The sequence below is a fragment of the Corvus hawaiiensis genome, chromosome Z (assembly GCF_020740725.1).
Source record: "Corvus hawaiiensis isolate bCorHaw1 chromosome Z, bCorHaw1.pri.cur, whole genome shotgun sequence".
In the NCBI taxonomy this organism is placed as follows: Eukaryota; Metazoa; Chordata; class Aves; order Passeriformes; family Corvidae; genus Corvus; species Corvus hawaiiensis.
The window spans coordinates 4,519,420-4,533,742 of record NC_063255.1 but is presented as its reverse complement, the minus strand read 5'-3'; the positions used below and the strand labels follow the sequence as shown (position 1 = coordinate 4,533,742).

General features: G+C 38.4%; 1 protein-coding gene across 5 annotated transcripts in view; it reads left to right on the top strand.

Moving 5' to 3' along the window:
- The window catches only part of IPO11 (importin 11), an 82,329-nt gene extending 70,266 nt beyond the window's left edge, over positions 1-12,063 (top strand). For all 5 annotated transcript variants that reach the window (XM_048291702.1, XM_048291704.1, XM_048291703.1 and 2 more), the window contains 3 exons: positions 3,104-3,199; positions 6,644-6,728; positions 11,749-12,063. In XM_048291702.1, coding sequence (XP_048147659.1) covers positions 3,104-3,199; positions 6,644-6,728; positions 11,749-11,913 — 346 coding nt within the window. In that variant the 3' untranslated portion in view covers positions 11,914-12,063. The remainder of the gene's footprint in view (positions 1-3,103; positions 3,200-6,643; positions 6,729-11,748) is intronic.
- The last annotated feature ends 2,260 nt before the right edge of the window (positions 12,064-14,323 follow it).

Sequence of the window (14,323 nt, the reverse complement as noted above, 5' to 3'; positions counted from 1 at the left end):
TTACATAGTAGCCTATCACCTAATTTACACTAGTGTAGTTTCTAATTCTTCTCTAAGAGTAGGCAGTTTTTTCCAAGGACGAAGGTCAAAAACAGTGTTGTTCAGTGGGATAAAACCCTTCAAAACAGGCAGAGGAATATTCTCTGCACTCTGGGTTCCTGCAAGGGGGAAAAAAGAAAGGGGAGAAAAGAAAAGGTATTACGTTTACTGAAAGCTGCAGGCAAGCAGTTTGAAAGGTGTTCTACATACTTTGTTTTCCTTAAAAAAAAGAAAAACTGTCATGAATCTTCCACTAAAGAAAGAAGTGAAATACTATTTCTCATTTATATCATAAAGTAAGAATATCCTTTCCAAGAAATTAATGATTTCCCTATGTGCTTTTGAGGGATTACCAAGAAAAATGTTTTTGCCTCTCTGCTCTGCTCTGACAAGACCCCACCTGGAGTGCTGCATCCAGCTCTGGGGCCCTCAATATAAGAAGGACAGGATACTTCCGGAGCGAGTCCTGAGGCCACAAGGTTGATAAGCGGAGTGGAGCACCTCTGCTGTGAAGACAGGCTGAGAAAGTTGTGGCTGTTCAGCCTGGAGAGGAGAAGATTGTGTGCAGATCTCACAACAGCCTTCCAGTATCTGAAGGGGCCTACAGGGAAGCCAGAGAGGGACTGTTCCTTCAGGAACTGTAGTGATAGTATAAGGGGGAATGGCTTTAAACTTAGAGTAGGTTTTGATTAGATGTCAGGAAGAAATTCTTTACTGTGAGGGTGCTGAGGCACTGGAACAGGTTGCCCAGAGAAGCTGTGGATGCTCCATCCCTGGAAGTGTTCAAGGCCAGGTTGAAGCTTTGAGCAGCCTGGTCCTATGGCAGGAGGGTTGGAACTAGGTGACCTTTGAGGTTCCTTTCAACCCAAACCATTCTGGGATTCATGAAACTTGGAAGGAAGAAATAATACAGGTAGTGGACAGCAACCTCTATTATTAAATAGTGCGTATGAATGGGGCATAGTTTACTTTTCCAGGGTGCGAAATGTTCACATTTGTTCTCAGTTGAATGGCTCTTGTCTACTATTGACGTGAATCTGAGGGCAGCTTGTTGGAAAATATTAACCTTACTCATGTTGGAAAACACTAACCGTGTTAATGGCATTTTCCTAGAGATGTGTTTCAAAGAGGAGGATGAGGCAAAAGAGTCTTAATGGGAGGTGTGCTAGGCAGGACCTCTGACTTGGTGAAGAAACCTGCTGTGTCTTGGAGGGCTCATTGTGCAGGCGGCTGAGGTACTGTTCAGCTTTCTCAGCTGTGCTGTGAAGTCAATAGGTTGTTTGCTTGCTGTCTGCAGAACCTCACAGGGATTCAGTCTCACAACATGTTATACTTTGCTCTTCTGAATGTGATTGGCAAAGGAGTGTCTTTTAAAATACATAGCTGACAATCAGGCAGTAAAAATTATGTCAGTTTTCATGTTGTGGAAATCAGGAGTTGCAAGACTGATGATACAAAATACACTTCAGATCCTGGCATACAACAGTAGCTGAATTTAAAAAGCAGAAAAAAACTAATCCCTTTGAAACAAATGATCATGAGTGAAATTACAATTTTATCAAAACAAATATAAAGAAATATTTTCTATGCTTTGTATTCTAACTTCATAAGCACTTTTTCCAAGGCATCTATTGCTATATAACTGTTTGTCATATGTGTAAAATTCTGTTGTGTGTCTGACAAGAAATTTTTCAAAAGCAGTTGCTATTGTATAAGAAGCTACAGTTTATGCATGTCTTCAGTTTTCATCCCAAATAAGAAAAGGAAATGGAAGAATATTAAGAAATTGATGTGTCAGTGTTAAAACAATGATCAGTTACAATCAAACTACAGTATATGAACTTTGTGTTCAGTGCCTGTAAATAAATGGAATGTGTCTGCTTCTGCATCTGCCTCTTAGGGAGCAGCAGCATCTTTTTGGGAGAATTAAGCCTGAAATCCAAATGGAGCAATAAGGTGCTTCAGTCAATGGCAGTCCCAGGAAAAGAGTTGTAGTTTACCATCACCAGTTAGGTCCTTTCTCTTTCTTTGCTGCATGTAGCTAGAGGTATTCCTGAGATGAACATCCTTTCACTTGCAGTTTGTCTTTACCCTTTCGCAGTTCCCAGAGTAGGAGTCCAAGAACCAAGGTTCCACAATAGCAAGTCTCTGGCATTAAATCCACAGCGGCAGGAAATGGAGCAGAAGCAGCAGTTGGCTGCTTTCCATTAACTAGCACCTGGTGGCACCGACTTTATCCATCATGGGGAGATCATGTTTCTATACCCTTACCCTACAGGCACATCCTTTCTCGAGGCAGGGGCAAATGTAAATATGTTTAGTGCAATTTTGGGCATTGTGGACCTATCTAGGCCTTCAGGTCATGCTGAGTAAAGGTGCTCATGCCTTTTAAGTCCCAAGTGATACGTATCAGCCCTTTGCATTAGTGTTAAATAGCCTTGTGTGTCAAATGGCAGGAGGTGCCTGTGTTTAAACAGATAAATCCTGTCTGATCTTGCTCTGTACAGTCAGGAAAGTGACATTCCTGTAGAACTGGGTGTGTGCAGGGTTTTTCCACCCTCTCTGAGGAGTTGGCTGCCTAAGAGGGTGAAGAAATACTGGTAAATAGGGGAGTGTATCTTCTTTACAAGCAGCCATTGCTCAGGGGTTGTGTAGGTTTATGCATTGAATAGTGACAGTAGAAAATGTGTAAATGTGTTGGGAATAGAAGCTACTACTCTCTTCCCTGCTGGCAGGAGCATGCCCTTCCCACTCAGTTCTTGACTCCTGTGCTAATGTTTATTTTCTTCTATTCCATTTGCAGTTACTTCTAGGTTTTCAGTGGCACATTACATTTTATTATATTTAAGAATAATGTTTCTTGTGTATTTTGAAGCCTTTTTGTAATTAAAGAAAAATACTGAATTAGTTGCTTGATAGCATGCTCAGCTAAGCAGTAAGCAAGGAAAATACCTCTCAGTAAATGTACTCTACAGCTGAGCAAATTTCCTGTGCAGTTCCTTTAGCTAAGTCACTTTCCTGTTCTTTCCCAATGTTATCCAAAATAAATTTTGTTCTTTTACAGTGTTATCCAAGATAAATTTTGTGGTATCATCAACATTTCAGTGGAAGGACTGCACGATGTTATGACTGAAGATTCTGAAACAGGAACATACAAAGAGTAAGCAGAACATCTAATTTTGTTGGGTTTAACAGTAGCAATACTGTTTTATATGAAGTGTTTTGATTTGAAAAATCTGTAGGCAATTAAAACGTGCTTGTTAGAGTTCTGTTTCCTCAAGAGTGCGTATTTTAGGAAGACAGGAAACTTTTGGTCTTAAAAGAGAACAATTGCAATGGGGAAAAAGTGCTTAAAATGACAGTATAATTTTATATTGTCCATTAAGTTATGTACTAAATGATGTCTTAAAACATTCTTATGCTTAGATTTGCTTTTTGCTTACTTGATAAAATTTCAATACAACAAGCTTGTGTGTTGATAGGGACCACCCTAGCTCAGAGGTAGCTCAGAGTTTCTTTGAGTATGACATGAACCTTATGTGAGTTTAGCTAGTGTACAATAGTTCATGTCCTGGAGAACTTGAAAGCATATCCCACAAGGACAGTTCTCCAGTTGTTCCATGTAACACATGTGCTGCTACAGGATATATCTCAAAAGACAGTTTCCCGAGCTAGGATCAAGAGCTTGCTTGTGGCAGGAAGGTGTTGGGGGTGTCCACAGTGCTATGCCTCCCAGCACCGCACTCATTCATCTCCTGAAGGTTCTCTGGTTACTGGTGGTAGTCCATCAAAGCTGGAAAAAAAAAACAACCTAATGAATAGTAAGATATTTTTTGGACAGAGATCTTAATGTCATTTTTATCTCTGTAATGATTATACACTTTTAGAATGGAGAGTTGTAAAACATTAAAAACAGATGCCCTGCAGGATATTCTTACAGACAGTATATGCTAATAACAGAATTTATGGATGCTCTGATGCTAAGAATCAAGCATTTTCTTTCTGATCATTACATGCTGAAGGAACAGACTGTATCTGAGCTAGTTAATTAACTGCTTAAGGGGATGTTTGCTGCCACTGAAACCAGGTGGCACAGAACAGCCAGAATGCAATGTATTAAGTTCTTCTCCACTTTGAACAGGTGGTACGCACACAGCTGTGTGTTGAGAACAGTCCACGCTCACGCTGAGCCTGAACTGTGCCTAAGAACTGCTTGCCAAAGTACTTCCCACCAAACTCTTGACTCTCAGTAAAGAAGATGTAGCTCCAAAGTCTGGGAATATGCAAAATGTCTGGCACTGTGTTTTGTTTACCATTGGAGACAATGTTACAGAGTCCCTTTTATTTCTAAACATGTTGCTTTGCCAGCACTTGTTGAAAAGAGTTCTCACTGAGAAATAAATAAACTTCATCTTAGTTTATTTCATATTTTAAGCCTGAAGGCTTGTAGAACTTGTCACTACTTTTCCGAACTCTGGGCATTGTTTTTACTTCATAAAATATAGCCACACTGAACCAAGGACATACTTATGTTGACAGGTACTGAAAGAGCTGTTTGAAAGAGTCTGACACTTGTGTAATATATTTTGACATCATTTGGAAGTAAAGTGAGAGCAGTCATCTGAAATCATGTGCATTGTTGTGGCTCTCCAGACTGAAGAAGAATGGCTTAAATCCAAACTGGTTCAGAAAAAAGATAATGTATAGTCCACTGATTATCATATTAGCTAATTATTGTAGTGCAGGAAATCTAATGATGTGTGTGTGTGTTTAACACAGGAAGATCAACGCTGAAGCAATATAGAACTTCAGCCACTGAAGGATGAAGAGAGGGTAAACATGTACAGGGAAAATTGTAAACAACAGCAATGGCTTAAGTGGCTTAACCACTTTAAATGACTACATTTAAACTGGGATTTTAAAGAAACTGTTGTAGTTAAAGCAGTGAGATTTTGGAAGAGGTAAAAGTCTTGTCATTTTTTAGATTTAGATTGGATTTTAATCAGGTTATGGAAATGTTTATACTATCTTACAATACAAAGGGGTTACACTCAGGTTTCCTAGTGTTCATGTTTCTCATTGTAGGGATAATTACAAGAGAGCTTTACAAACCTCATATATTTTGGAAAGGGGAGCATTCCATTGCTCTGGTCTTGTCTCACCAATACCCAGATTTTTCCGAATTTTATCATCATCTCTTCTTTTATTCTCTCCTCTCCTTGTGTTTTGACTTTTATGGTACCTAAAATTTATGAAGGTCTCAAAAAGTTAAGTCGATCTTGTATGTTTTGATAGTTGACATTTTTGTCTCCTTTTCCTTTAATAAACTGAGATGTAAGCAGCCATTTGTGAGCAGAGGAGATATGCAATTAGCTGTATGATTTTGAAATAACTAATCCCTTTACTAGAAATGGCTTCTGTGTTAGCATTTGACTCTGCTTGCCATGCTCTTTGGCAAGTGTTTCATACAGCTCTAAACACATGTTAATGGTAAACTAACTATGTAAACAGAGTAAGTCTGAATATTTTCATGTAAAATCATGTAATACCACGTAAAAAAATCACAACCGTTTTTTCATTTTAGTAACTTCAAAATGGGTTATTCATCTTAACTGATGGAGCATTTCACATGCTAGTGGAATGCAGCAATTAAAAATGTGCAGGACTGAAAATGAGCAATAATCTGCATCTGTTTTGGTGCTCTGTAATATGTGAATTATGTGTCCTTCGTGTCTTAAATCATACCTGATGCATGGTGGCAAGTAGTCATTGCCTGAGTGTTTAAATCCTTTTGGTTTTTAAGGTAGAAATTCCAGGAAAGGATTTGATAAAGTGGTGGAATATTTGTCAATTCTTTCAGCATAGAGCATGTAAAGAGAATGAAAGGCATGTTTGCTACAGGAAAGCTTTTGTCAGTGCCTTTATAAAGTCCATTCAGACTGTTTCAACAGACAGGAAAACCTCTGACTTTCAAACTGGGTCTTTTTCTTCATATTTTCTGGTTTTATACTTACTTCCAAAATAATAGTTATAATAGTTAAAATATGGCTGTACTTGCCAACTGAGGGTGAAGCAAAACAAAAAATGAGTTTAAAACCTTTGTTCAGTGTCTTGCAGATTTTATTGCAGAACCAATAGCACTGTCCTTGTAAGTTTCCAGGTCCTTTTGTTAAAGATCTCACAGAAAAACATGAATGCCATGAGACATCTTTGCAATCTTTGTATATGTACCACTTTGACTTAGCATAGAGTGCTTGTCTAGCACTTTCTTGAAAAGGGGGGAAAATTCTTGCTAGGAATAGTAGGTTTTTCTATATTATTTTCTTTAAAGCCATATGTAGTCTGTTTTATATGTGCACAAATGCATTTTTAACCCACAACTTAAGCTACAATATGGAGGATAACTGAGATTGTTACATGGTTAGAGGTGACAGAGAACATGCATTCAGGCTTCATTAGATTCACTGTTCTCAGAAAAAAATTACTTTTTATTAGATTGCCTGACTTTCAGAAAACTCTCTTATCTGTTCTGTGTTTTCAAAAGTGCTTTAAAATTATTTTTAATGGTAGTATATGTTAAAACAGTTCTTATTCCCATTTTTAGCTGCATGTTAATGTCTCATTTTGAAGAGCCGAAGGTTACAGAAGATGAGGAACCTCCCACAGAACAAGATAAAAGGAAAAAAATGGTAAGTTTTGGATCTGTTATTCAGTCATAGACCTGATTATGTGCTTCACTTCTGTTACACTAAATTGTTTTTAGGTTTGGTTGATCTATTGTTCTTGGAAAATTCATCTTTTGGATCAAAAAAAGAAAATTTAATGCCAAACCTTGCAACAACAGCACTTATGCTTCTGCTTTCCTTTTGCATCTTGGTAACTGTTATCAAAATAAACACCATCTGTTCACAAAATCTAAACATTACAATACTAACACAATATAGAAAGAATTTATTGAAAAAACCAGAGAGCTAAACTTTATTGAAATGTCATGGCAGGCTAAATTTCTCATATTTAAAAGAATTCATGTGCTTGCATAGAATTTTTTTCTAATGTAAAGAACTCTTACAAAGAAGCCAGTGTATACTTGTGGTTTGTTAGTAGATTTTTCTTTTAAATACTAATAAATATATAGGAATATATTTATAAAAGCAATATAAAAAAATATATCTATATATTTAAAAATATGCAAAAATACTTCCATATTATTCTGCTATTAGAAATGCCTTAAGAGAAATTCCTAGTGACTTGCAATTTCAGATTTAAACAAAATGCAGAAATATTTTCTGTGGTCCTTAAAAATGTATTACATAGTTCTGTAGTTGTTACTCTTAAAAGCATCTCTGGACTCTGTTAAATTATCTACTTGCTTGTGGGCTTAAATTCTAGCTGTTTGTTGCAGAGTTATAGTACTTAGTGGTTTTGAATAATCTCTCAATATAGATATATAATGTATATATGATTATCAATAGGGATCAATATATATCTATATATCAACAGGGAGAAGGATGTTTTGTTTGTTAATCAGATTTAAAAAGCAAAGTAAATTTAAATCTACAGTGCTTTTTTGTTCCTAGTTTTATTTGAATATAGTCAGACTTCATTGCTGCCTGGCTAAAGTTTTAATGGCTTTGTTGCAGATGTTAATTTTTCAGTTGCAGGTTAACTTAAATATTTTGGATATATGTTGAGGAATTTAGACTTGTTAGATTTGCTATGGACTACCTTCAGTGTGGATATGTCAGGCAAAATGAAAAGCAGGGTACACTGAATTATCCTGTATCATTAAAGGATACAACACACCTTATACTGTCAATGAACACAGTCATAGCGAGGGAACTGTTCTGGGAATCACATGCGATACAGAGTTATTGGCCATTTGCATAAAGATAAATGTGCTTTGATAAGGAGGAGCTTCACCAAACTGATAACAACACCACAACGAAGGTCTTGGTTTACTTCCCTTGCATATATCTTCCTTTGCATATCACTTTTTTCTCTTAGGAATTGCTTGTGATTTGTTCCTCGTCTGCTCTTTAACAGTAGGCTTAAAGACCTTTTTTCAGCCTTTGTTTTCTTGGAAGGTTTACAGAGAATAAATAATCATACATGAACATCCAAGCTTCATTTTCGTTTTGGATTTCATAGTCTAAATTTTAACTATTTCCATGGTTGCTGTGTTTTCTAGATTCCTAAGCATTATGGAAATCCTTTGTTTTTCTCCTTTCAAGCCTCCTTTGTAAGAGTAACTGTCTATTTTAGTCTTGTTCTTATATTTAGTTAATTTTTCCTGATATATTTCTGACTTAAGCCTTCTACACTGTCATTTTTTCAGCTAACTCTAGTATACACTATATTCTTATTCTTTCAAATGCAATTTCTTGCAGCTGTTAAAGCAAGTGGGCTGTAGTTGTTATGAATGTTTGCTATAAATTCATTCTGAATCCTAACTGAAAAAGCTCTGTATATGGCTTTGTAGATGGTGCAGAAATTGAGATGTGACACTTGGCTATTAATTTCAAAATTGTAGAGGTCCTTTGGGTAGGTCACTAGTAGCAGAAGTGTCAGATAATAATCAGAATTGTTAATCATGGCTTCGAAAGCACAGCTAGCATTTGATTTTAAAAACTGGATTAAAAACAAAACATCACCTGGGCCCATTCCTACCTACGTATGATGGAAGTTTCTTCCTCTCTGTAGGAGCACCAGTCCGCACACCCACCTGAAAACTATAGTAGCAGATACCGCTGGTAAAGTAAAAGAGGGAACGAATATGTAATGTGATAAGAAAATCAAGAACAACCTAAAGGGAATCAGCAAAACCTCTGAACTGTTTGCTTCAAGCCAGTGTTTACAACCCGTGAGGTGGAAGTTTCTTTAGTCCAGCCCCAAGGTGGGCACCTGTATCCAGTTTCAAGATCAATCTGTAAAGATAATGAAAAGCTAGTCAAATCCAGGTTTTCACTGAGCAGCATAAAGCACATTTCAATAGTATGTAGTTACTGGCCAAATTTTTATTTCCTGTCTGTAGCTGTTTTGACTAAGAAGCTGTTGGAATTTTCTGGTGTTTTTTTAACTGGAAAATAGATTTGTTTTGCCTTATCAGAATCAGGCACATTTCAATAAAACAACTATGGCCACATGCCTAGGAGCTCAGCATACATACTTAATATATAGTCCTTCGCCCCCTATGCTTACTGTTCTTCCAAACTTAAAATTTTGTTTGCTTAGTCAGTGAAGACTGCAGCTCTCTGTCTAATATTGTTGGCAAACTCATTATATCAAACTATTTCATTTGTTTTGTTAGTTCTGAATACAAGTTCTAGAGAAGTAGAGCGAAAGAAAATCAACTTTGTTGTTGTTGCAGGAAACTCTTTCATTTACTTGAAATCCTGATGGGACTATCTGAATGAAAACAAATTAGTGTATTAACTCCTTAATTAGGTCTGAAGACTTCTAAGTCACATTTGGTTTACAGACAGTAGATGATGCTTCCAGCAGCAAGCATTAATCATACTACAGAAGTCCCTGCTGGTTTAGAGTGCTACTGCTTTGAATGGTGAGGGCCAGGGAGCAGAGTGAATATGTGTGAGAGCAACAACTCTGCAGACACCGAGGTCAGCGAGAAAGGAAGGAGAGAAGGTGCTCCAGGTGCCAGAGCTGAGGTTCCCCTGCAGCCTGTGGTGCAGACCATGGTGAGGAAGCTGTGCCCCTGCAGCCCATGGAGGTCAGTGGGGGAGCAGAAATCCACCTGCAGCCCGTGTTGGAGCAGGTGGATACCCAAAGGAGTCTGACCCTGGGGGAAGTGCACACTGAAGCAGGCTTCTGTCGGGACCTGTGGGCACATGGAGAGAGGAGCCCATGCTGGAGCAGCTTGTTCCTGAAGGACTGCACCCTGTGGAAAAAAAGGGATCCACACTGGATTAGTTAGTTAGTGAAGGACAGCAGCCCATGGATGGACTCATATTGGAGAAGTTCATGGAGGGCTGTCTCCTGTGGGTGAGGCCCCATGATGGAGCAGGGTAAGAGTGTGAAGAGGAAGGAGCATGACAAACAACATGTGATAAACTGGCTGCAGTCTCCATTCCCCTGTCCAGCCCCAAGCTGCTCCAGAGGAGGTAGAGAATTTAGTGTTAAAGTTGAACCCAGGAAGAAGGGAGGGGTGGGAAGAAGGTGTTTTAAGATTTAGTTCCATTTCTCATTACCCTACCCTGATCTGATTGGTGATAAATTAATTTGCCTGAGTCAAGGCTGTTTTGCTCATAGGAGAAACTGGTGAGTGATCTCTCTGTGTTCTTATCTCAGCCCACAAGCCTTTTGTTATATTTTCTCTCCCCTGTCCCACTCAATCATACCCTCCAGTTGTGGAGGGTATGATTTAGTGGCTTTGGTCAGGGTCACAAGGATAAGAACACTTGTATTTAAATACCTGTTGTTCTGTGCAAAATTCCTTAGAGTAATTTTATACATGACTCTTCAGAGCTATGAACTTACAGAAACTAACTACAAATGCATTATATGTCCTAAATTACGATTTTAGGTGAACAAATGCAAATCATTCAGAAACTGGTAGATTCTTTCCTGATCAAGGCAATCTTTTTTTTTTTTTAATTACAAAAGGATGCCAGTAACTTCAACAAATCTTGGTTAGAGTAGTTGTGATGCAGGAATTTTGTTAGAAAAGTCTATTATATTCTAGAGGTTCAAAATACATTTGCTAAAAAAACCCCTACAGAGTACCAAACTATTACTGTGATTACTTCCCCTTTGAAAAGAGTGCAATGGTAAGAATAGGTAATAAAATGATCATGTTTTACCTTGAAACAGCAAAATAGTTTCCTGACCTTCCAGCATAAACAGTAGTGTTGTTTGGGTTTGACACTAAGATGAACAGATCACAGGTCTGCATTAATTGCCATTGATTTCAACATCCTACTTCTATATGATGCAGGAAGTACCAGGTGTCCCCATCTCCCATCCCCTTCCATCCAGCCTGGTGGACTGAGGGACAAATGCGGCATAACTATCGGTATCCTGAGCCCTGCCCACGTGTCCCACGTGTCTGCTGACACTGACATTTGCAATACATCCTCTGTCAATGTAGTCTCTTTTACCTATTTTTACTTCCATTAAAAGGCAGCTAATGTGGGAAAATAGTGACAAATATTCTGTCCTTCCCTTTCCAAAAGAAAATTGTATAATCCGGCTGGATTGATGAGGTTATAGATATCAGTACTGAAGTGTGTCTATTCTTTATACATATGAACATTTTATTTTGTTTGTCATGTGGTCTAAACAAGTTCAGCTTTTTCAGTGTTTTGTTTTCTAATAAAATAAAACTGACCATAGTGCATGCCATCACTAAAGTGCTTGGTAAGATCTGATCTGATTTTTAGGAATTACAGGAACCTCATTGAGCAGTAACTAATAAAGCAGCTTTGAAATTGTTTTATCTTGTAGAAGTGTGAAACCTTAAAGTGTAAGATGCATGATTTGACATGGTTTCAAATAGTTTTAAACTGATATTTGCCTTGATAATAATCAATTTGATCTTTGTTTTGCACAAGTTTTTCCTCTTGTTTCTCAAGTAAGTACAAAGAAAATAAAAGCAGATTTCTTTCTTGAGCTGTGGTTATAATCAAAATGCGTTAGTCATAGAATATTTTTTAATGCATTATTATATATTTTTCATTTACATGTTTTCCACAGCTTGCATTGAAGGACCCGGTACACACTGTGTCATTGCAGCAGTTCATCTATGAGAAGTTAAAGGCACAGCAGGAATTACTGGGAGAACAAGGTTTTCATGCCCTTATGGAAACTGTGGATACAGAAATAGTTGCCCAACTACAAGAATTTTTACAAGTCTTCTAAATAAGCAGGAAAAATATTTTCTATGTCAAATTTTTCTTTCAAAAAATATGAAAAGACCCTAGCCTTCTGTCTTGTATAGATGAGTCTGATGAAAGGTGAAAATAACTTGTGACAATAGAATAAAAATAAGTTTCTGCTGTTGCTATTAAACTATGCTCTTTGGGGTTTTTTTTAACAATAAAGGGTCAATTAAGGGTTTTATCATTAAGCTAGCATTTCCATGATTCGTAACTTGATATATGCTGCCCTAGGTAGTACCATTTTTTAGTACCTTTATGTTGTAACCGCTTGACTCTGCCTAGCAGGCTGCAGCTCCCTGAGAGCACAGCAAGGATTTCCTAGGGCCGTGCGACCAGTCGCATCCTGGAGTCCATTTCAGACAGCCCCTCGATCTGGCTCTGGCAGCCAGCAGCGTTACAATGCAGTGGTGATGAAGAAGATAGAGAAAGGTCTCCCATGAGGGTGGTAAGATGGCTTTATTCACATCTTATCCCTGTGCCCTTGGAGGCAGAGAGAGAGACCTTGTGGTCAGGGCGCGGGATGGTTTTGCCAGGGGCCCAGGGGCGGTCCCTGGGTGGGGTTGGGGTACAGGAGCCAACAGGGAGAAAATAAGGGAGTGGCCAAGGCTAGGGCATGCAACAGGGGGAACATGGCATCACAGAATCGGGGGGTTAACAGGCTACCACACCCTTAACTGTCTTTTTGGTTCACAAAGGTATGTCACAAAGTCAGAGGTCTGAAGGAACTTACTAATGTATATTAATGGAAACCATCTGTTAATGCAGCACTGTAATTCAGTATCAGGAGCTGATTCCTTTAATGCTGTAGATCTGTAGCTTTCTCCCTTTCTATTGCTCTTTCTAGACTGTATGTTCAACCATACAAACAGAAGGACTTAGGAAAGCAGTAAGACTGTGAGCAGAAATAGTCCTTCATGAGAGAAAGATAATTCCCATTTGAATCGTCTGAGAGAAAAAGAAACTTTGATTGTAACACTTAAATTGTATTTGAACTGTTAGAGAACATCCATGTATATTTCTATCTGAAGATGTGAGTTTTCATTTTTATCACCAAGTTTTCTCTATTTCTGTTATGAAAAAATTACTTTCTTGAGTTCCTCCTATTTCACTTTTACCTGTCATAACAGAGAAACTCACTGGAGGCAGGGGAGTAATTAATTCTAATTAATTTGTGGCTGTACCTGGACTACTTAAAATTACCATGTACAATGTCTCAATTCTTTGTGTTTTTTCATCAAAGACATGTCATGAGGATACTTCAGAATTGTTGCTGAAACGTTTAAGCCCAAATGGTCACAGTTAAAACAATTATTTGCAAACATAAGGCTTACTTTTAATTACTTACTAGTTACCTGCAGGACTCACAGGTTAAAGCTGCTCCTTTCTATGTGCCTTTGTCTTTTGTACCTTGCAGGTGGAAGGGGCAAGAAAATGCTGGTTTCTATTTTCGGTTTTTTGCTTTTAAGTACTGATCTTCCACCTTCAAAATTGAAATTAACTTTGCTTCACTAAGGGATGATTCAGCTATTGAATCAATTTTTTTTTCCAGCGGGGATTAGCTCTTTAAAGACACCTACAAGTTTTTGACTATCTTACCAGATAACCAGATGCTTTTAAAAATCTGGGGCTTTTTTTACTGACCTTTTGGGGAGTAATCTTTTTTGAAACCTTCCCTCTGTTTGTAGAGGCAGGCTAATCTTTCTCTCCTCCTTTGGCATTAGTGTCAAAGGCTGTTCGGGCTCTCACAGTTCTGAATGCAAAACCTCCCCTATCCCCTGCTGCCAGCATCTGTCAGCAGAAGTTGTGTGGTAAGTCATTGTTTCCTGCATTTTACCTTGGCATAGGGAGGACTGCCAGAAGAATTGCTACTATTTGTTTGTGTGTTATGTGTATGCCATTTCCTCAATCATCCACCAACATAATCTCATAATTAAGGTGTTTATTTGGTTACATTTGGTACTTGCAAGGGAAGAGACTCAGTGTGCTGATGGTCCCATTCAGCTGTACACACAATTACCAGAACCGGGTGCCTTCTGACTAAATTTGGATTTGTTGCACAGTTAATCTGCAGACACCATAAGCTTTTGGCTCAGTGTAAAACCTGTGCAGATCTGGTCACCCTTGCTAGCTTTGACTCCACCTGGGACGACTACCTGGAGAAACACAGAAACACAGAAGCACATCCTGGCAAGAAGCAGTACTGGCCTACCACCATTCTGCAAAATCCCTTGTGCAGTCCTGAGTGGTGCTTCCCGATTTTCAGAGGGAGGCAGGTCCTACCTGCTCTAGTCCAGCCCTGGCCTAAAGGCTGCTTTCTGCTGTGTGGCCAAGCCATCCAGCTCCCCTGCAGCATCTCACTGGAGGTCAGATCTGTCATCATGGCTGTGCAC